A 20,628-nucleotide genomic window follows, 5' to 3' on the forward strand; every position below is an offset into this window, starting at 1 on the left:
GGTGTGGGGGTGTGGGAAGACCTGTGAGCTGGCTGTCTCCCATCAAACAGAAAAACAGAGCTCCTTCCGAGATTTGCTCTGCTCACTGGCCAGGCTCCTCTGGGAAGCAGGAGGGACCTCGAAGGGTCGCACAGGGTGGGGGGCCAAGAGGGGAAACAGTCCTGCCTGCAGCACAGACCTTACTCGGGCTCTTCTGCTGCCCCTCCAGCTGCCATGACACGCCCCAGTCACCTCACACGTTTACATTGTCATGGAGACAAGAACTGCCCCTGGAGCCTGGTCTGCAGCCAGCACAGGTGGCTGTGGGTCTCCTGACCGGGAGGTGTGTGTGGAGAACGAACCCTGTGCACTCTCACCTCTGCCCTCAGGTATCAGACACGTCCTATGACCGGCTGACTCACCGCGTGGCCTTCATCTCTGCCAGGTGTGAGTCTGTCTGCACCCACTTTGCAGCCTCCGCCTGTTCATTCAGGGCCTGTGTGGCTCCCACACAGGTGCGGCGGGTTTGGAAATCTGAATGCCGGCCGGTGGGCCTGTCCCCATTTTGGGTGCGCTGGTGAGGACCTGGGAGCCAGGAGTCACAGCCCATACCTTCGGGGTCTCCTGCAGGGGACTCCTGGCTCAGTGAGGCAGGCACATGGTAGGTACCAAACCAGTCCTTTGAAAACCTTGCATTAGGCATCGCCTTGACAACTGGTCTGAGCCGCTCAGTGTCGTGCTCCTGGAGGTCACAGGAGCCTTCGAGGGTCTGGAGGCATTTCCGGACACGTGGATGCCGTGGGAAGGAGTCACAGGGTGCCGGGGCAGGAGCGTGAACTAGACAGACCACGTGGGGGTGCCGGCCCAGCGTGCGGGCAGTGGTGTCAGAGCTGTGGGCCCCACCGCTTCCGGCAGAGTCCAAGCTGCCTTCAGGGAGCAGCGGAGAGCAGAACGCAGGCATTTTCATTTCCTGTTTTTATTGTTGGTTACTGATGGCCTTTCTTTGAAATGCTGCTGCCGGTGTGGAAAGCTGTTGTCATGGAAACAGAGTGCCGCAGGGAACAGGCACACAAGGCCGTTCTTTGTCCGTCCGGCTGAGCCGAGCTGCTGTGAAGAGTTAAACCTAACGGGGCGCCTCGCAGAGGAAAGGTGCCGGAGCGGGAGCCAGGCCGCGGGAGCAGGGTCCCTCAGTGACAGAAGCCCCGCTGGAAGCCCCAGTGTGTCCTGTGACCCCGATGCGGGCAGGGTGTCCCCACCAGCAGTGACGTTCCTCCCCGAGCCTGGCGTGTCTTCCCGTGGGCCTAGGCAGGGGCTGTTGACGGCTGTGCAGACGTGACCCGCACTGCCCGGCTTCTGTCCTCGAGACGTATAGCGCATTCATTGTTTCCTTTCTCTGGCCCTCAGAAAATGAGTTCCGGGGTGAGCTGCTGAGCCAGAGGTGGACACACGGAGACAAGGCCAGCAACTACAGGGCCTCAAGGTTACTGGACGAACGCGGCAAGGTGAGGCACTCAGAGGGCCTGCCCTGTCCCGGGTCTGGGCAGACAGAGCTCCCCTCCAGGCCGGGAACAGCACAGGTGACGTGTGTCTAGTCGTCAGCAGATTAGGCGAAGGACCGGTGGGGCTAGGGACACATTAAATAAAGGGAGAAGAGTGGCCGAATAGAACAAACCCACAGGTGACAATAGCCTCCCTTGGGCCAGGTCCCTGTTCCGAGGCCCCACTGCATCGGGCTCCCTGATGTCCTCAGCCACTGCTGCCATTCTCTCCTCGTGCCCGGCAGGCTGAGAATCCCTAGGGACTCGTGAGGTGTGCGTCCTTGCTGATTTCCATCTCCCAGGTAGAAGCAGATGGGTGGCAGAGGCTCAGGTGCCTCCGCGGTACTGCTCCCTCGTCCAGGACACCCCAGGTGCTGGCAGCCACGCCACCCTCTAATTCTAGGACTTCCCATGACGTTCTCCAGGTAAAGCAGGGTCCCAGGGTCAGGTGACAGCAAGCAGGCTTGGTGGGCCTCCTTCCCAGGTCTCAGATGCTGGCCTCATTGTCTGACACAGACACTGCCGAGGCTCCAAACCATGACCCAAGGTCCGGCCACAGGGTGCGCCTGCCCAGAGTGTAGGCGGCCAGGGCTATGGCCTTTGGGTGACAGCCTCCTCCGAGGGAGCTGGTAGTTTGCTCTCAAAGCCCAACCTCTTCTTTCCAATCTGGTGGCCGGCATGGGCACTGCCATGGGTTTGTCCTCGCACCTCCATCCACACCTGCCTTTCTGTGGGTGACCGGTGCCATCTGGAGCCCGAGGCCTAAAGAAAAGACGACACCAACCCTGCCTTCATTTAAATTTTGATCATGGGTTCCTGCATTGACTTCAATGTGTTAAGTGCTGCATTAAAATACTGTTTAATCTTGACCACTGAGTTTTTGTTTCCCCCTTAAATTTGCACCCAGTGATGGCCTTACTTGCATCGTCCCATCCCAGTCCTGAGCAGCTAAACAGAGATCATGTGACCAGGAAAGTGACAGCAGTCTCAGAGCCATTGCTGGTCCATGGTCCAGGCATCCACAATAAAACAGATATCAAAGGATAGTGAGTCATACGCATTTTTCTTTCTTTGTTTTTTTTTGTCAGAATGCGCACATTTATTGATTAAGTTTGCTGTCTTATGTAGGCATAGCGCATGGCCCAAATAAGACAATTACAATAATAACATAAAAATCATTAGTCACAGATCACCATAACAAATATATCAACAGTGGAAAAGTTTGAAACGTCGTGCGAACCGCCGAAGCATGCACAGAAACACGCAGTGAGCAAACGCAGCGGGGAAATGGCGCTGACATACTTTCCCCTGCAGGGTGCCCAGGCCTCCACGTGTGGGAACACGGGGTCAGTGAGGCACCGTAGGAGGCCCGCCTGGGCTACCTGAGGCCGAGGGCCTGGGGACGTGCCCTGCGGGCGTTGTAGCGTGGAGGGCTGGCAGGAAGCTGCTGCCACTGTGGCCCTGGCCTGAGGAGCTCATGGTGTGGGATTTGCCGTGCAGTAGCCTGTGGGCCACGCTCGGTTCTCTGGCAGCATCGGCTGCTCCAAGAGAGACTTATCCCTCTGCCTCGGCAGGTAGGGCCTGAATTGCTGTTCTGATCCAAGAATGTGCCATGAAAGGGTCGGTTTCCAGCACTGTGGGCTGAGGAGGCCCCGGCACAGACGTGCTGGCCTTGGAACAGCAGAGCACCAAGTGGCAAAGCAGGACTGGCCTCAGGCAGGAAGTGGGTGAGGCAAGGAACAGCTCTGTGCCTGGAGGGCTGCGGGACCCTCTGTGGGAGGTGTGCACAGTCTGACCCAGCTTCAGCACCAGGGGTATGGACAGCTCCCAGGTGGACTGGGCAGGGGCCCTTAGACAAGATTAGGTGGTTGTGCATTAGGGGAAGTGTTGGCTAGTGTGTGTGTGTGTGTGTGTGTGTGTGTGTGTGAACTTGCTTATTTAATTTAATTTATTATTTAAAAATATATTTTTATTGATTTTAGAGAGGAAAGGCGAGAAAGAGACAGAAGCATCAATGATGAAAGAGAATTATTGATCAGCTGCCTCTTGCCCGTACCCTACTGGGGATTGTGCCCACAACCCAGGCATGTGCCCTTGACTGGAACTGAACCTGGGACACTTCAGTCTGCAGGCCAACGCTCTATCCTCTCTCTCTCTCTCTCTCTCTCTCTCTCTCTCTCTCTCTCTTTCTCTCTCTAAACCTAAGGAGAAAAGGTGCAGGCATTGATTGTAGATCCTTATACCTCTTCTTGACATTGAAAAATGAAACAGTGCTATTCAGTGGATGACTAGAGATATGCTATGGAGAAGGTGGATTGCATGACACCCAGCCAGGCTTTCTCCCTGCCACCTTGCCTGGGGCTCCTGACGAGGGAGGGAGGTACCTGATTTCTACCTCTGGGCTGGCCTCAAATGGAACAAATTCCATTTATGATGGAGTTTTAAAGAGAGAGACTCAGACGTGGCTGCTTTCTCAGGTCGTCATTATGTAGCTAATGACTCCCTGGGAAGGAGCCACAATGCTATACACTTTAACTTGGGGTTGGAGTGAGCCATGACCCCATGCTTAGAGGTGTCAGGAGAAATCTTCCCAAGACATGTGTTCACTAATACTCCATGGCTGTCTTTTTTTGCAACCCGGAGCAGAGGCGGGTGTCTTCAGCTGCCAGGAGGTTGGACAGTGGGAGGAGTGTCAGGAGAATGTCAAACATGCAGTGGGACTCTCCAAGGGAGACGTAGCTGTCACACAGGGAACCAGGGCAGCTGTGACACCAGCCATCCAGGGTGCAGGGGTGTGGGTGAGGGGACTAGGCTCAGCGATCAGAGGATGGGGAGCTGGATGTGCTCCGAGGGCTCTGGAGCCAGGGCCTGCCCATCTGTGAAGCAGAGGCTGCTCGGGGCCACCTGTCCACGCAGTGCACACTCAGAGAAAAGAGAAGCTGGGAGGAGTGCAGGCAGGGGAGCTCCAAAGGGTCCCAGGGAGAGGGACAAGGGCGTACCTGAAGGCTGTCCTTGGTCCTGAGGTGGAGCTGCCGATGGGTGTGGTGCTAGCCACAGCGCTCGCTCCCACAGCACGGCCATCACTGAGGCCAGAACCAGCCCAGACCCCACCCTCCCCTGGAGAAAGGGGATCCATAGTCAGGTGATGGGCAGTTCCTGGCCACCCCCAGTATGTCCCTCTGCCCCCTCACTCCGTGTCACCCGTCTGGGAGTCAGTGGATGCACCTGTCTCTTCCTCCAGGTCTGTTCTGAGACACTAGAATGCATATGATCGTTTGGCTTCAAAAATTGTTCTAAGCTTTGCAGCTGTTGGAGCGAATTCCAAACAAAACGAAACACTCACTTGCCTCCTGCTGCATCCCAGGGTCAGTGAACATCCCTGAGGCCCCTGGAACCTGCCGGCCGAGGCCCGCCTTCCCCAGTTGTCTGTCCGTCTGTCCACAATAGCAGAGCGAGGCCACACCACCTTGCTCTGCAGGACACAGTGACCTGGAAACAGGAATGAAGGAGCTTATCTCAGATGGAACTGAGGTCTGTGAGGACAGAGTGGGCGGGAGCAAGGGCTGACTGTTGAGAGGATCAGACACCTATGGGTGCTCTTTGCTCCCCAGCTCTGAGCACCTCCCACCCTGAGGCAGCCTACATGCCCTCAGGTTTGCATTGACTCCCTGAGCCTCCTCCCCACCAAGGTCCCAAGTCTGAGCAGCCCCTGAGCAATGTCTCCCCTGACACCCCTTCCCTAGTGGAGGACCCTCGGGCTGGCAGGCAGGTTGTCTGGGGTCCTTAGGGCTGGGCCTCAGCTGTCTGTGCAGAAGGGCAGGGAGGTGTGAAGGCTTGAGAAGATGGTGAAGAAAGGAGTGAGAGAGGGAGAGAGGAAGGACTGGGAGCTTGAGGGAAGGGGGAAGGGCACTTCCAGAGACCACTCTAGGGTCCCTGAATGTGGGGGGTGGACAGACCTGGCCTCTGGGACCAAAATGGAGATGCAAAAGCCTGTGGCTGGACCCTCCTGGGTACAGAGTGCCCTTCCCTATCCCTCTGCTACTGGCTGGGCCTGAGCGTCTTGCTCACCTCCGTGGCCCCAGAGTCCAGATGAGGATTGGAGGGTGCTGGCCACATGGGCTTGTTTGGTTCCCAGTTTGTAAATATTCAACCCAGGGAACCCAGTTTGGGCCACGGCAATGCCCAGACGGTTGGACGAGGGCTGTTCTCTGGCGTGTGCCGTGAGAGCACCCGTGCTCTGGTCACAGGCCGAGTGGACAGCGGGGAGAGCCACGTGATGCCGTGGGTCCTGAGGCGACGCAGGACGGGACCACTCTCTCTGGCTCGCAGAGGTGGCAGCGCCAGTGCGTCTGCATCTGTAAATTACCCTCCGCCCCCAGTTTTCCTTTAGAAAGCAGAACCCGTGAAATATTGATGAGCGCTTAGAGCCGTTTAAGGAGCACGGGAAGTGGGCGGCTCCGGTGGCAGAGCCAGCTGGAGTTACGGACACAGGCGGTGCTGAGGGCTCTGTGCTGGGAGGGAGGCTGAGCAGGCGCCGCTGTGCCAGGGGCCTCCCCCGCAGGGAGAGGCTGTCTAGTTATATGTGGGTAGTTCCAAAACAGAAGCTTGATGGATTTGTGCTTGGAACACTGGAGGGTTTCTAAATAATAAATGAATGAAAAACGGGGAACTTGCCTTTGCAGAGCAGGGGCCGCTGGGTGTGCTGGCTCCTCCTGGGACAGAGCAGCACCCTCAGCCGGAGGTGCTACGGGAGCCCTGGAGCTCCCCGGGTCCCTCTGCCCTGCCTGGTGCTTCTGAGGAGCCAGGGCCACTTCCAAAAGCTCAGCGAGCAGCTGCGGCTGCCGTGTCCCCGGTAAAGAGCCAACCCACCTTTCCTCCTGTCATTCAGCTTTTTCCCTTTTAAAATCAAAGCCACGCGCCCCAAGGAGAACTCACTGATGGACCATCCGATACAGAGGCCACAGCTGTTACCTCCGCAAAGGGCTTGCCGTTTGAGGCGGGGCCCACGACCCACCCTGCCACCTTCTCTGTTCTCTGCTCTTTAAATAATCTATCTGCAGAAATCCAGATGACCCAGGCTCACTTCGCCTGGCAGGGTGCTTGCCAGCTTCCCTGGAAACATCACAAAAAAGAGCGGTAGATTGCAGTTCAGCTGCAGGCAGGCCCGGCAGCCAGGAGTCAGCGTCAGTGCGTTTGAAGGCTCGTGGGGGAACGAAGCCCTGGACACCTGCTCCTCTCACCCCCACGTGAGCCGCTGGCCGCCGGGAGCCTGCCACGTGGGCAGTGCAGCCCCGGCTCCTGCTGCTGGCACTGCACGCAGCCCGGCCCACGCCCCCCGGCACAGCCACGGGCTTTGGGCTTTCCTCTTAACAAACCACGTGCGTCACCATATATCAGTGCCGCTTGGGGGAGCTTCCTTCTGCAGAATTCATCTCAGTGCTTGGGGGATCCCTCCTGTCTCCCCAGGGCTACCCGGACACCTGCTCCCACTGCCTTGGCTCCCTCTCTCTTGACACATCTTCCCCGCTGCCCACCGTCCCCCTGGCAGCATGGTGGTGGCCTGAGGCAGGCGGGCTGCTCCCTCTTTTCCTGACCACAGTGAGCCGTGAGGCCTTCTGGGGGGGCCCGGCAGAGGCTGCTCTCTCTTGGAGACACACGGCATGTCAAGGCTCCTGCCCAGCGCCCACCTCCTACCTCGTTGCCGCCTGCGGCCCAGATGTGTCACGAGTGACATAGGCCAAGTCTCTGCTGACCTGTAGCCCCGGGGCTCCCCGGGGGACAGTGGGGGCGTGCCCCCCACGAAGCGGATGAGGGCTGGGCACTGGGGGCGTCACCATGGGCTCCAGTGAGGTCCAGACCAGCGGCCGCCAACCGGTGGTCCTCGGATCACTGGGGGTCTGTGAGTCCGGAAGGCTGGCGACCGCCGGTCTAGACTGTCTCGTCCCCTCGCAGGGGCCACTCAGCCTCTCCTGGGAGAAGTGGCTCCGGGCAGGGCCTGTGGGTCTGGGGAGCTGACACTTTGGCCTTTATTCACGTCCCAGCCTGGCTCTCCCGGACACGGCCTCCGCCTCTGGGCAGGCCACACAGCCTGGGGCCACGGGCACGTGGCAGTGGCTGCTCACACAGAGGTGCTCTGAGGCCAGGAGGCACGCAGGCTTCTGAGCCCCCACAGAACCAGCGTCTCATTCACAGCCTTCCTGTCGATCATTGTTGAAGTGAAGGTGTTCGGCAGATTGGGCTAAGTTGATCACTGGCGTGAGTTGTAGCTGTTTTTTCATTGTCAGGGTGGCTGTTGGGACGCGCACAGAGATGTCTCTGGTCCCCACTGTGGTCCCCGGGGAGGGTGTGCTGAGAGGCCTCGGGGAACACATGCAGGGTGACGGGCCCCGGGGGCCGGCCCCTGAGCTCAGGCTGCCTGTCCTCAGGCCGTTCCTGGTGAGCACACCGTGAGGCTCAGAGCCGTCCACCTCTGGGCGCTTCCTGGACGGCCCGTTAGGTCCTGCTTATGATGGACGCCCTCATGTCGGCTCCCGCAGGAAGCTGGCGCGGGCACCTGCGTGGGTCTGGGCGGGTGAACTGCCCTGATTCCTGAGCCTGACCCCATGAGGGGGGGTGGAGCAGGCCCTGCCTTCCTCAGCTGTGAACCTGCTGTTGGGGTGGGGCAGGCGCAGGGGACGGGGGTGGGAGGTGGGTGGGGGGCTGCTGCTCTAGGTCCCAGGTCTTTCCCGCGGAGCCATTCCTTGGATTCTGTGTCGCAGACCCGCCTTCAGCAGCAGAGCTGGGGCGGGAAAGCGGGCGGGCGGCACCGTCTTCCCTGACCTGACAGCTGCTTCTCCTTGCAGATGAGCTTAGAGAACGAGGAGATGCGTGCTCGCACCAGATCCAAGGCCCTGCGAGGTGAGTGCCGCCTCCCCGTCTGTCCCGCCTCCACAGCTGGCTCTGTCCGAGGCCCAGGCCGAGGCTGTGGATGCCACTTCCCCGCAGGAGAGCGGCCCACGGCGATGCCCGCCCGCCTGCCGCGCCCCCACCCGCCCCCCCCGGCCGGGCCTGGGTCTAAGGCTGCTGGTGGCCTCGGGGCTCCCAGACAGAGCGCCAGGCGAGGTGCCAGGCGGACGCAGCTCCACGGGCGTTCTCGGCGCAGTTAGGGAGACGTGCCCACTGGCTCTCAGGGCCCGGAGCCTGTGTCAGGTGGGCGCCTGCCCCTCCAAAGCCACCAGCCTTCCCGGGCTGGACCTAAGGCGCACTAGCAGGTCAGGAGGAGGTGCCACAGGGTGGCTGCCACGCCCGAGTGCCGTTTAATGCTGACTCGTGCGCTTCCTGTCTCTCACCAGCACCCCTGGAGCCCACCGGTGCCGAGCTCAGGTAAGAGGACTCGCGCTGGCGACGAGCCTGTCGCGCCTGTGACCCTGCAGGTCCTAATGCCCCCACCGGGCTCCTGGGATGGGCCAGCTGCACCTCTGGCCCCGCTCCCTGACCAGGCCCCTCTCTCCTTGGCACGTGTCAGCTGTCACCCCTTGCCCTACCTCTGCCCTGGCCCTACCACCCCACGGCAGGGGCACAGCCTGAGCACCTTGGCCACCACCGGAGGGCGGTCACCGGTCTCCGCCGCCCTGAGGGCTGTCTGGGTGGGGTCACTGCGGTCCGAGGCCCATTGGGCTGGAGGTGGAACAGGCTTCCGGGCCCAAGGCTGCCACTGACTGGGACACGCAGGCAGTGTGCTGGGGTCTCCAGTGGCAGAGTCTGTGACTGCAGATCCAGGCCACACTGCCAGGGCCGAGCCCGAGGAGGAGGGACAGCCCGCTGCAGCGAGTGCGAGTGCTGGTGCCACCCAGGCCAGGCCCTCCCGGAGGCTGAGGCTTCTGTCCTGGGTGTGGCCAAGGCCTTCGGGTTGGGGTGGCCAGAAGGAAAACACCCCATGCCTATGTGCTTGCCTGCCCAGCCCCTCCCCTCCCCTCCCCTCACTGCCTGCCCAGCCCTCCCCTCCCTCGCACTGCCTCCAGCCCCTCCCTCCCCTCCCTCCGCCTGGCCAGCCCTCCCCTCCCCTCCCCTCACTGCCTGCCCCGCCCCTCCCCTCCCCTCACTGCCTGCCCAGCCCCTCCCCTCCCCTCCCCTCACTGCCTGCCCAGCCCCTCCCCTCCCCTCCCCTCACGCCTGCACGCCCTCCCCTCCCCTCCCCTCACTGCCTGCCCAGCCCCTCCCCTCCCCCCCCCTCACTGCCTGCCCAGCCCCTCCCCTCCCCTCCCCTCACTGCCTGCCCAGCCCCTCCCCTCCCCTCACTGCCTGCCCAGCCCCTCCCCTCCCCTCCCCACACTGCCTGCCCAGCCCCTCCCCTCCCCTCCCCTCACTGCCTGCCCAGCCCCTCCCCTCCCCTCACTGCCTGCCCAGCCCCTCCCCTCCCCTCCCCTCACTGCCTGCCCAGCCTCTCCCCTCCCCTCCCCTCACTGCCTGCCCAGCCCCTCCCCTCCCCTCCCCTCACTGCCTGCCCAGCCCCTCCCCTCCCCTCCCCTCACTGCCTGCCCAGCCTCTCCCTCCCCTCCCCTCCTCACTGCCTGCCCAGCCCCTCCCCTCTTCCTCCCCTCACTGCCTGCCCAGCCCCTCCCCTCCCCTCCCCTCACTGCTGCCCAGCCCCTCCCCTCCCCTCCCCTCACTGCCTGCCCAGCCCCTCCCCTCCCCTCCCCACACTGCCTGCCCAGCCCCTCCCCTCCCCTCCCCTCACTGCCTGCCCAGCCCCTCCCCTCCCCTCCCCACACTGCCTGCCCAGCCCCTCCCCTCCCCTCACTGCCTGCCCAGCCCCTCCCCTCCCCACACTGCCTGCCCAGCCCCTCCCCTCCCCTCACTGCCTGCCCAGCCCCTCCCCTCCCCTCTCCTCACTGCCTGCCCAGCCCCTACCCTCCCTCCCCACACTGCCTGCCCAGCCCCTCCCCTCCCTCCCCACACTGCCTGCCAGCCCCTCCCCTCTCCTCCCCTCACTCGCCTGCCCAGCCCCTCCCCTCCCCTCCCCTCCCTGCCTGCCCAGCCCCTCCCCTCCCCTCCCCTCCCTGCCTGCCCAGCCCCTCCCCTCTCCACACTGCCTGCCCAGCCCCTCCCCTCCCCTCCCCACACTGCCTGCCCAGCCCCTCCCCTCCCCTCCCCACACTGCCTGCCCAGCCCCTCCCCTCTCCTCCCCTCACTGCCTGCCCAGCCCTCCCCTCCCCTCCCACACTGCCTGCCCAGCCCCTCCCCTCTCCACACTGCCTGCCCAGCCCCTCCCCTCCCCACACTGCCTGCCCAGCCCCTCCCCTCCCCTCCCCTCACTGCCTGCCCAGCCCCTCCCCTCTCCTCCCCTCACTGCCTGCCCAGCCCCTCCCCTCCCCTCCCCTCACTGCCTGCCCAGCCCCTCCCCTCCCCACACTGCCTGCCCAGCCCCTCCCCCCTCCCCGCCCTGCCCTGCCCCGCCCCTCCCCTCCCCTCACTGCCTGCCCAGCCCCTCCCCTCCCCTCCCCACACTGCCTGCCCAGCCCCTCCCCTCCCCACACTGCCTGCCCAGCCCCTCCCCTCCCCACACTGCCTGCCCAGCCCCTCCCCTCTCCTCCCCTCACTGCCTGCCCAGCCCCTCCCCTCCCCTCCCCTCACTGCCTGCCCAGCCCCTCCCCTCCCCTCCCCACACTGCCTGCCCAGCCCCTCCCCTCTCCACACTGCCTGCCCAGCCCTCCCCGCTCCACACTGCCGCCCAGCCCCTCCTCCCCTCCCCACACGGCCTGCCCACCTCCCCTCCCCTCTCCTCCCACACTGCCTGCCCAGCCCCTCCCCTCTCCTCCCCCTCACTGCCTGCCCCACCCCCCCCCCCCCCCCCCCCCTCCCCACACTGCCTGCCCAGCCCCTCCCCTCTCCACACTGCCTGCCCAGCCCCCTCCCTCCCCTCACCACACTGCCTGCCCAGCCCCCTCCCCTCCACTCCCCTCACTGCCTGCCCAGCCCCTCCCCTCTCCTCCCTCACTGCCTGCCCAGCCCGTACCCTCCCCTCCCTCACTGCCTGCCCAGCCCTCCCCTCCCCCCCTCCCCACAACTGCCTGCCCAGCCCTCCCCTACCCCTCACTGCCTGCCCAGCCCCCCCCCCCCCTCTCCACACTGCCTGCCCAGCCCCCTCCCCCTCCCTCCCACACTTGCCTGCCCAGCCCTCCCCTCCCCCCCCTCCCACATTGCCTGCCCAGCCCCTCCCCTCCCCACACTGCCTGCCCAGCCCCTCCCCTCCCCACACTGCCTGCCCAGCCCCTCCCCTCCCCACACTGCCTGCCCAGCCCCTCCCCTCCACACACTGCCTGCCCCAGCCCCCCCCTCCCCTCATGCCTGCCCAGCCCCTCCCCTCCCCACACTGCCTGCCCAGCCCCCCCCCCCCCCACAGCTGCCTGCCCAGCCCCTCCCCCCCTCACTGCCTGCCCAGCCCCTCCCCTCCACACTGCCTGCCCAGCCCCTCCCCTCCCACACTGCCTGCCCAGCCCCTCCCCCCTCCCCTACACTGCCTGCCCAGCCCTCCCCTCCCACACTGCCTGCCCAGCCCCTCCCCTCCCCACACTGCCTGCCCAGCCCTCCCCTCCCTCACTGCCTGCCCAGCCCCTCCCCTCCCACACTGCCTGCCCAGCCCCTCCCCTCCCTCCACTTGCCTGCCCAGCCCCCCCCCCCCCACACTGCCTGCCCAGCCCCTCCCCTCCCACACTGCCTGCCCAGCCCCTCCCCTCCCTCACTGCCTGCCCAGCCCCTCCCCTCCCACACTGCCTGCCCAGCCCCTCCCCTCCCACACTGCCTGCCCAGCCCCTCCCCTCCCCTCACTGCCTGCCCAGCCCCTCCCCTCCCCTCACTGCCTGCCCAGCCCCTCCCCTCCCCACACTGCCTGCCCAGCCCCTCCCCTCCCCACACTGCCTGCCCAGCCCCTCTCCTCCCCTCACTGCCTGCCCAGCCCCTCCCCTCCCCACACTGCCTGCCCAGCCCCTCCGCTCCCCTCACTGCCTGCCCAGCCCCTCCCCTCCCCACACTGCCTGCCCAGCCCCTCCCCTCCCCACACTGCCTGCCCAGCCCCTCCCCTCCCCTCACTGCCTGCCCAGCCCCTCCCCTCCCCACACTGCCTGCCCAGCCCCTCCCCTCCCACACTGCCTGCCCAGCCCCTCCCCACACTGCCTGTAGAGGGCTCTTCCCAGGGTGTGGGCCTGGTCTCGGACAGCCCCGGGGGTGTGTCTAGCACCGTGCCTGGCCCCGCGGGCGCAGGTGGGTGCTACACCTCCAGATGCCATGCTGAGGAGCCAGGGCGACCGGCACACCCCATGGAAGTCTCCGTGAGCTTCCAGCCTCCCGGCTGGAGACAGACTCCCCCCTGAAGCTGTGGCCTTCCCTCAGCAGGCCGCTCCTCCTCCTGGCCCTCCGTGCGCTCAGGAGACGGAGGGACGATGGGCCAAGAGCACTGCGTTCTCTCTCGGCGGCTGCTGAGGCCCCCAGTGTCCCAGAGGCCCCGAGCTCTGGGCTCGGCCTGGGTTCGGAAGGAGCGGGGCGTGGGCGGAGGGGGCTCCGAGCGGCTTGGGGGCGGCAGGGGCCGCGGGGAAGCTGTGCTGCGCCGCCCCTGTGAGCGGGAACCGGGGGGCGAGAGGGTTCGAGCTTTCCAGCCCAAAGAGCAGCACCACATGCTCTGCAGCTCACAGCACAGTCCGGGGTCAAGGGTGAAGGGTGAGGGAGGGCGGCAGGCAGACCCGGCGCCCTGAGAGAGGCCGCGGGGCCCCGGGGCGCTGAGCACCGGCCGCGGGACCCCCGGGGCGCTGAGCACCGGCCAGAGGCTCCTGAGAGAGGCCGCGGGGCCCCGGGGCGCTGAGGAGGCCGCTTCCTGGCCGGCCGTGTGGCCTCACCTGGGACCTGCTGGCGTCCGCGGTGGTAACGGCGATCGGTTCAGCTGGTAGATGAGGCTGTGGAGAAGCTAGAAAAGCAGCCACAGAGGGCTGGGTATTCTCTGGGAGAGAAAATGACTCAGATAGATTTGCTCTGAAACAGCCTAGGAGAAGACCGGCAGGCGAGGGAGGCTCGGTGGCGCCAGGTGGGTGCCTGTGGGCTCGGTCGCAGACTCCCGTCAGTGTCCTGCGGAGACGCAGGGAGCTGGGCCCAGTGTTCCAGCAGCGGTGTCCCCGAGAACGGCATTAGCAAAGCGGCGGCCTGCCCCGCGCTCACACAGTGCCGTGGCCGGGAGCTGCACGCCGTGTGCCGCCCCACGGGCTGACTGGGAGCAGCGGGAGCTCCCCGCCCCAAGCGGACAGGGCCGTCCTGGAGGGACGCCGCTGGGTGCTGGCACAGGGGAGCTGTGTGTGAGGTTAGAGAGCTCGGGCTCACTCTGTGGGGGAGGCTGTGGGCCCATCGCCCCGGAGCTCCGCCTCCCCGGCGCCCCAGCTGTCCCTTCTCCAGCTCCAGGGTGGCCCTGGCGTCCGGGTGGTAGCACAGGGCTGTGGGGGCTGAGCGGCGGAGGCTGGGACAGGTGGGGCGCAGCCTCGGGTTTGAGTGTCGGTGAGAACATGTGGTCCGCGGGAGGTGACAGACACTCTCCTGCGGTTCAGTCCAGGCCCATCTGCTGCCACGCACACTGTTCGTGCTGAGACCTGGGGAGCGGTCTCCAGGTCCGCTCGGTGCTCCCACGCCAGGCCCTCCGGCGCGGCCCGCGCCAGCCGCACAGCCTCCTCTGAGCGCGGGCGGAGGTGTGTCTCAGGGCAGGTGACGTGGGGGCAGCGCCAGTGCCGCAGGCCTCCAGGGCAGCTGCCACCTAATTGCCCGATTAACTCAGCGATTACTCGACTAATTGGGACCTCAGCTTCCAAGCCCAGTAACAAGGAGCTTTTGTGGAGAGCCTCAGAGGGTGGGGCACAGCCTGCCACCGCCAGCCGGACAGGCCGCCGCTGTGCCTGCAAAGGAGGCCCACAGTGACAGGCATGTCTCCCCCCCCACCGCCCTCCCCCGCTCCTTCCGGTCTTTCTAAATCAATGGAAATCAGCGCTGAGAGCAGCCTCGAGGCTCCCACCAGCTGCTCCCCTAGGCCGCGGTGTGGGTGGGGTTTTGTCTCCACACTGTCCTGTGTCTCCCTGACCTGTCCCAGGTGTGGCCAGTCGGGCCCCAAGCTGTCTGCACTCAGGCCAGTTAGACATCCTTAGGGGTGCGTGGACAGAGGTGCCCCTTTCCTGGCCCAGGAGCCTGCGCATGTCGGCCCGAATGTCCTTTCCTTCGCGGAATGGGGAAGTCTGTTCAGGGTGGAGCGCAGGCCTCATGGGGCCACTCCTGTTAAAAATGAGGTCTTCTCCCCTTGGGCAGGCCACCTTGGGGTGACCCTTCTAGGGGGAGCTCGGCCCCTCCTTTAAGTGACCTCTCCATCTTGCTGGGTGCCAGTTTGCTGCTCTGTAAAATGGGGTGATAACAGCTCTTTAAAACCCTTAGTCTGTGATGTGTCCCGCAGCCCATAGGTGCTCACTGCACGCCCCCCAGGCCCGACGCAGGGCCCTGGAGAGGCTCCTGGGCAGCGGGTTCGGTGGCGTGGCCCACGCTCATGACCAGAAGTTTCAGGCACTTTCCCATGGTTTGGTTCTGTGGGGAGACAGATGATGGTGAAGGGTGAGGGACTCCTGGGGTCTCGCCTCCATTCACGTTCGTTCACCAGTCCTGAGGGAGCTGGGGGAGGCCCACCACCACCCCCTCCCAGGTCTCATGGCAGCTCCTGGGTCACCCGTCCTCCTGGCTTCACCACCCCGTGTGGCCGCCACAGCTTCGTGTTTGCCCCATCCTTCCTGCGGGCACGGGCTCAGCGCTGGTAAGGCTGCAGGCACAGCCTCAGCGCCACGGGCCCCTGTGATGGCCAGGGCGCCAGAGTCCGTGTGTGCCAGGGGCCAGCAGCAGGCCCGGTCCTGGGGGTGCCTCAGAGCCTGCCCAACCGGGGCAGCGTGGCTGCTGAAAGCCTGGTCCTCGGGGAGGGAGAGCTTCCGGGAGCTGCGCCCCGAGCCCTGCCTCCGCACGGACACACTCCCGACAGGCACTTACGTGGGGAGCGATTCCATTAGATTTTGCCAACTGGAAGCGGCCGTTCTGAGAGAACAGCTTGGAGACAGTCTTCTGCCCCCGGGGAGGTCTGGGCTGGGCCCTCCCCCAGCGACCGCTCTGCTTGCCTCCCCAGCTGCCCCACGCCAGGATGCTCCGGCTCAGGGCACACCCGTGGCAAGTACTCCAGGCACCGGAGGTAAGGAGGCCCATGGCCTCACCTTGGTTCCTGGGAAGAAGGGTGGGCTGCTGGGATGCTGTAGCACATCCACCGCTCTGAGCCTTCTGTGGATCTAGAACCTTCCATGTCTGTCCGTGGCGCTGATCCTGTGTCCTCCCGCACCACCTTACGGAGGGGCTGTCCCAGCTGAGGCGAAGCGCTGGGGCTGCTGGGAGGCCGCAGGGCTCTGTCGAGGAGCTTGGGGCGGACCGGGGCCCGGGGGCTGGCTCAGGTCACCCCGGGGCTCCATGCGACCCCGCCAGCCAATCTGGTGCCGCTAGCAGCCGGAGGAGATGTGATGGCAAGGGAAACAGGGCGAAGGGCAGGCGGCAGGGAGGCATGGTGGGTGCACAGCCTGGCCCCTTCCTCCAGTTTGCAGAGCTGCCCTCTGGCCAAGAAGAGGAAGCTGGAGGGCCCCGAGGCCCAGCACCTGGCGTCCACACGGAAGTCACCCCCCCTGAAGCTGGCTCTGGGTGAGGGCTACGGCGTGGACAGCGACGGCAGCGAGGACGCCGAGGTGAAGGACGCCTCTGTGTCAGAGGAATCGGAAGGAGCTCTGGAGGAGGCTGAGGCCGAGATGTCAGGACAGGAGGAGGCTCGGCACCCCCCGCCAGCTGAAGGTGCCTTGTTCTTTCTGCCCCGAATCAAGGCGCCCAGTGTGTGCCGGGAGCCGCGGCTGGGCCGGGAGTGCCCTGCCAAGAAAGCCCTTCCTGAGAACAAGGGCACCCTGTCCCGGGGCGGCTTCCGCGGGCCGCGCTGCGCTGTGTGAGACGGGTGTGTGTCTGTGCACGGGGAGCTGACACCCCGACAGCTGTGTGGCCTTGGGAAGGGAGGCCTGGGGCTGCTTGGCGCTTGGTGAGATGGAGGAGGATTGAGGGGACCTGCTTGCACCGGCTTCGCCTGGGACACCCCGCTGTTGGCAAAAGCTGGTGTGATGGACCAAGGTCCAAGCCCCCTCGCACCCAAGCTCCTGGGTCTGAGGTGGCTGGCTAACTTACTGCCGGCCCCGCAGGGCCCCCGCACCTGCCTCCGTCCGGAGCTGCGGCTGCGCCTGAGGGTGCTCCATCCCTTGGAGCCCGGGCGCAGGGCTGGCGCGGAGAGTACCCCACATCTTAGTCACTGCCCTGAAAGCATTTAAATTTGGGTCCTTTAAAAAGTATAAATTTGTCTATTACTTTTCAATTTTGAAACAATTTTTAAAAATCTGATGTAGTCTTTGAGCTCCGTTTTGTGAGGTGACTTAGAAAATACCACATGGTGTTCCCGTCTGCCCCTAAGAAAGCTCACTGGCCTGAGGTCCGGGCCGTGGCAGTGATGCAAATGACCTCATGCTGCCCACTGCTGGGCGGGACAGGCCTGGACGCCGCCTCCCGCGGCCCCTTCACGTGGCTTTTCTGCTCTTGTGCAGGAAGGAGCCCTGTCCAGACTCATTTCGGCTCCAATCCCATCGGCACCGCCACGGGCTCCTCCAAAGGCAGCTACAGCAGCTTCCAGGAGGTCATTGCCACTTCCCTCCTAGACCTGGGCCACGTCTCCAAGGAGCCCCTGGTCAGGGAGGGCTCCAGCCGGCAGGCTGCAGGCCCCGGGGTCCTGCGCCTGGTGCAGGAGGAAGCGGAAGGAGGGGCTGCCGGCCAAGGAGGGGAGAAGGAGGTGTTTATCCAGCCCGAGGACATCGAGGAGGTCATTGAGGTCACCAGTGAGTGCACCCAGGGGCCTGGGCCCCAGTTCCCGGAGGGCGTGGCCAGCGGGGAGCTCTGCCAGCTGACAGGCTCTGAGGGCCAAGAGGAGAAAGAGGAGGGGGAAGCTGAAGAAGAGGAGGAAGAGGAAGAAGAGGAGGAGGAGGAGGAGGAGGAGGAGGAGACCGAGGACGGGGAGGATGAAGAGGACGAGGAGGTCACTCCTGATGTGACCTGCCGGGAGAGCACCCCTCGTTCCCCCCCAGAACAGGCCCCTGAGCCCCCCTGCCGCAAGCCAGAGTACTCGGTCCTGGTGGAGCTGCGGTCTGAGGACGGCAAGGATGAGGACTCCAACTCCCAGAAGTCCGCGGTCACGGACGAGTCCGAGATGCACGACGTGATGACACGGGGGAACCTGGGCCTCCTGGAGCAGGCCATCGCCCTGAAAGCTGAGCAGGTGCGGGCGGCGTGCGAGCCCACAGAGCCGGGCCTGGGCGAGCCGGCGAAGGTGGCCAGGCCTCTGGATGTGGTGCGGAAGACCTACTGCAGCAAAGGTAGGGCTGGCGCGGGCCTACACGCCCCCCCCCCCCCCCCCCCCCCCGCCTCCAGGGACGCCAGGTGTGCAGGGGCCCATGCAGCGTAGCCAAGGGGCAAAGGTCACAGGCCACAGAGAGAGGCATGGAGCTGAGGACTGAGGACGGCTCACGCTGCGCACACGGGGCCACCAGAGGGCAGCGCTGAGCGGAGGCAGCAGCTGAGGGGAGGGGAGGAACAGTGACCCAACTCAGTGGCTCAGCCTCAGCCTGGGAGCCACGGGGTGGGAGGGACTTGTGGGAGCTGTAGGTCATGGGGCTCCTCGCTTGTGGAGACACAGGGCCATGCTTTCTGGAGACGATCGCGCCTGTGGGACGGCGCAGGGGCATAGCCGAGGGGACACAGATGGGGACGTTATTTCAACCCGAGGAGAGCTGTCAGGGGAGACCCTTTGGGGGTGGCAGTCTGGGGGACAGCAGTTTGGGGCTCCTAGTCAGGCCAGCACGGGCTCCTGCGCAGGCCTGGAGGGGACGTGGACCCGAGGAGGTCCGAGTGAAGGTGACATGGACTTCGGGGTGGTGTAGGGTGCCAGTCTGAGGGCGGCCGTGGGGTCCGCAGTGCAGTGGAGAGGGGCTATAGGCAGTGACAGCTCAGGCCCAGGTGCTCAGGGGCTTATACTGGGCGGCAGGGGACCCAGATGCAGTGCCTGCTTTCAGGGCTAAAGTTGAGGGCAGGGTCCCAGGGAACAAACCCAGAAGGCTGGTGCCAGGCTTTGCGAGGCCGCCCTGTGAGCGAGGCTATGGCCTCTTAGCTTCCCCCAGAGGGGCCGCTCTGCACAGGAGCTTCACCAGATTCTGACAGGAGTCCACTTTGGGCCTCCACACGTATGAGTGACTCTCCAGCTTTGCAGAGAGCAGATGAGGCTGGTGACTGAGACTTGAGCTTAAATTTCCGCCCCCACACTTAGTAGGCATGTCATTTGGGTGAGTTTCTTAACTTCTCTGTCCTCCTCATTTTGTCACAAACAAATGGCCAGTCCCGGCAGGGACCTTTCTCTGCAGAGGCGGACCCTGAGCGTGGGGCTCTGGGAGGTGTGCCCTCACTCTGAAGCCGGGGGCAGAGGGACCGGGCTGGCTGCCCCCGTGTCCCTCAGCTCCAGTGCAGCTGCTCTTGGGTGCCCGGTCAGTCTCTGGGCTTCTCCGGCCTGTGGGCAGATACACGTGTGCCTCTGGAGTTGCCTCACTGTGCAGCCCTGGTCCCTCTAGGGCTGTGGGCAGACTGGCCATCTCCTCCCTGCACGCCAGAGAGAAGGATCAGCTGTCCTCGCCACCCAGCTCGCAGCTTCCTGGGCACCTTCTGACCGGTGTGTTGTGTGTTTAGATTCCTCCAGAGCAGAGAAACGTGAGATCAAGTGCCCAACCCCGGGCTGTGACGGCACCGGGCACGTGACGGGCCTGTACCCGCACCACCGCAGCCTGTCCGGATGCCCCCACAAGGACAGGATCCCTCCAGAGAGTGAGTCCTCCTCAGAACTCGGGACACAGCTGGTGTTGGATGCTGTCTAAGTGGCCACTTGGGCCCTGTCGCTTGGATTGGCTCAGTCCAGATGCCCGTACGAGAGCCCTATGAGGCTGGGGACATGGAGCGTGCCCCGTCGTGCATCTTGAGAAGGCAGCTTGGGTCAGGGCTCCCTGAAGATGGGCATGGGAGGCACAGCTGAGGGAAACGAAGCACCCCCCTACTGGGGCAGGGGCTGCGTCTGTACCCTGAGGGCTCAGGAGCCTGTCCCGGCCCAGGCTGAAGGCGGTAACTGAAACGAAGGCTGACAGGACCCAGTCGCACTGCACGGCTGGGAGTTTCCAAGCTGAGTTGTTTCTGCCCCAGGAGCAGGGGGCGGGGGCGGGGAGGTGGGGGCATGCCCTGACTGGGCTGAGACTTGGGGACTGGAACTGCCCTGGACCATGGCTCAAGGTGCAGTGTGCCTGCGCTGTGAGCTGCAGCCTCCGGTGGACTCCGGCCTCAGGGCTGTGCTCACAAGCCTTCTCTTGCAGTCTTGGCCATGCACGAGAACGTGCTCAAGTGCCCCACCCCCGGCTGCACGGGCCAGGGCCACGTGAACAGCAACCGGAACACACACAGAAGGTACTTGCCCAGCTGGGCGTGGTGGGGCGGGTGGGGCACAGGGCTGTGGTGGCCCCTGAGGGCAGCCATAAGGCCAGGGCAGCCCTTAGTGTCACTGGGTTAGAATCTCCCCAAACAAACCACCTGAGCAGCGGGTGCTCTGACGCCCGAGCCCAGAGCAGAAGAGGCCAACTCTGGCAGAGCGACAGCCCCAGGCCCCACAGGCTTCTGCCGCGCCCCTGGCCAGCGGACAGGGTCCAGAGGAGAGCCTCAGCTGTCCCCCTGTCCTTCTCTAGTTTGTCTGGGTGTCCCATTGCTGCAGCAGAAAAGTTAGCCAAATCTCATGAGAAGCAACAGCCGCAGACAGGAGATCCTTCCAAGTTGGACTCCAACTCAGAGCGGATTCTCAGGCGAGTGCAAGCACTGAAGGGGCTGCCTGCGGGCGGCACGGCCTGTGGGTGTGGGTGTGGGTGTGGGTGTGGGTGTGTGCCTCTAGTAGCCACGGGCCTTCCAGCATGGAGCTGGAGAGCAGTTT

General features: G+C 64.6%; 1 protein-coding gene across 1 annotated transcript in view; it reads left to right on the forward strand.

Annotated features, from left to right (window-relative positions):
• LOC118712274 (protein-L-isoaspartate O-methyltransferase domain-containing protein 2) overlaps window positions 1–20,628 on the forward strand; it is an 83,576-nt gene that overhangs the window by 14,190 nt on the left and 48,758 nt on the right. Inside the window, exons 2-10 of the mRNA XM_036425837.2 lie at window positions 1,384–1,481; window positions 8,360–8,414; window positions 8,849–8,879; window positions 15,679–15,741; window positions 16,135–16,382; window positions 17,171–17,992; window positions 19,353–19,487; window positions 20,024–20,114; window positions 20,390–20,503. Coding sequence (XP_036281730.1) covers window positions 8,360–8,414; window positions 8,849–8,879; window positions 15,679–15,741; window positions 16,135–16,382; window positions 17,171–17,992; window positions 19,353–19,487; window positions 20,024–20,114; window positions 20,390–20,503 — 1,559 coding nt within the window. The 5' untranslated portion in view covers window positions 1,384–1,481. The remainder of the gene's footprint in view (window positions 1–1,383; window positions 1,482–8,359; window positions 8,415–8,848; window positions 8,880–15,678; window positions 15,742–16,134; window positions 16,383–17,170; window positions 17,993–19,352; window positions 19,488–20,023; window positions 20,115–20,389; window positions 20,504–20,628) is intronic.

Source organism: Pipistrellus kuhlii, unplaced genomic scaffold (genome assembly GCF_014108245.1).
Source record: "Pipistrellus kuhlii isolate mPipKuh1 unplaced genomic scaffold, mPipKuh1.p scaffold_m20_p_87, whole genome shotgun sequence".
Classification (NCBI taxonomy): domain Eukaryota; kingdom Metazoa; phylum Chordata; class Mammalia; order Chiroptera; family Vespertilionidae; genus Pipistrellus; species Pipistrellus kuhlii.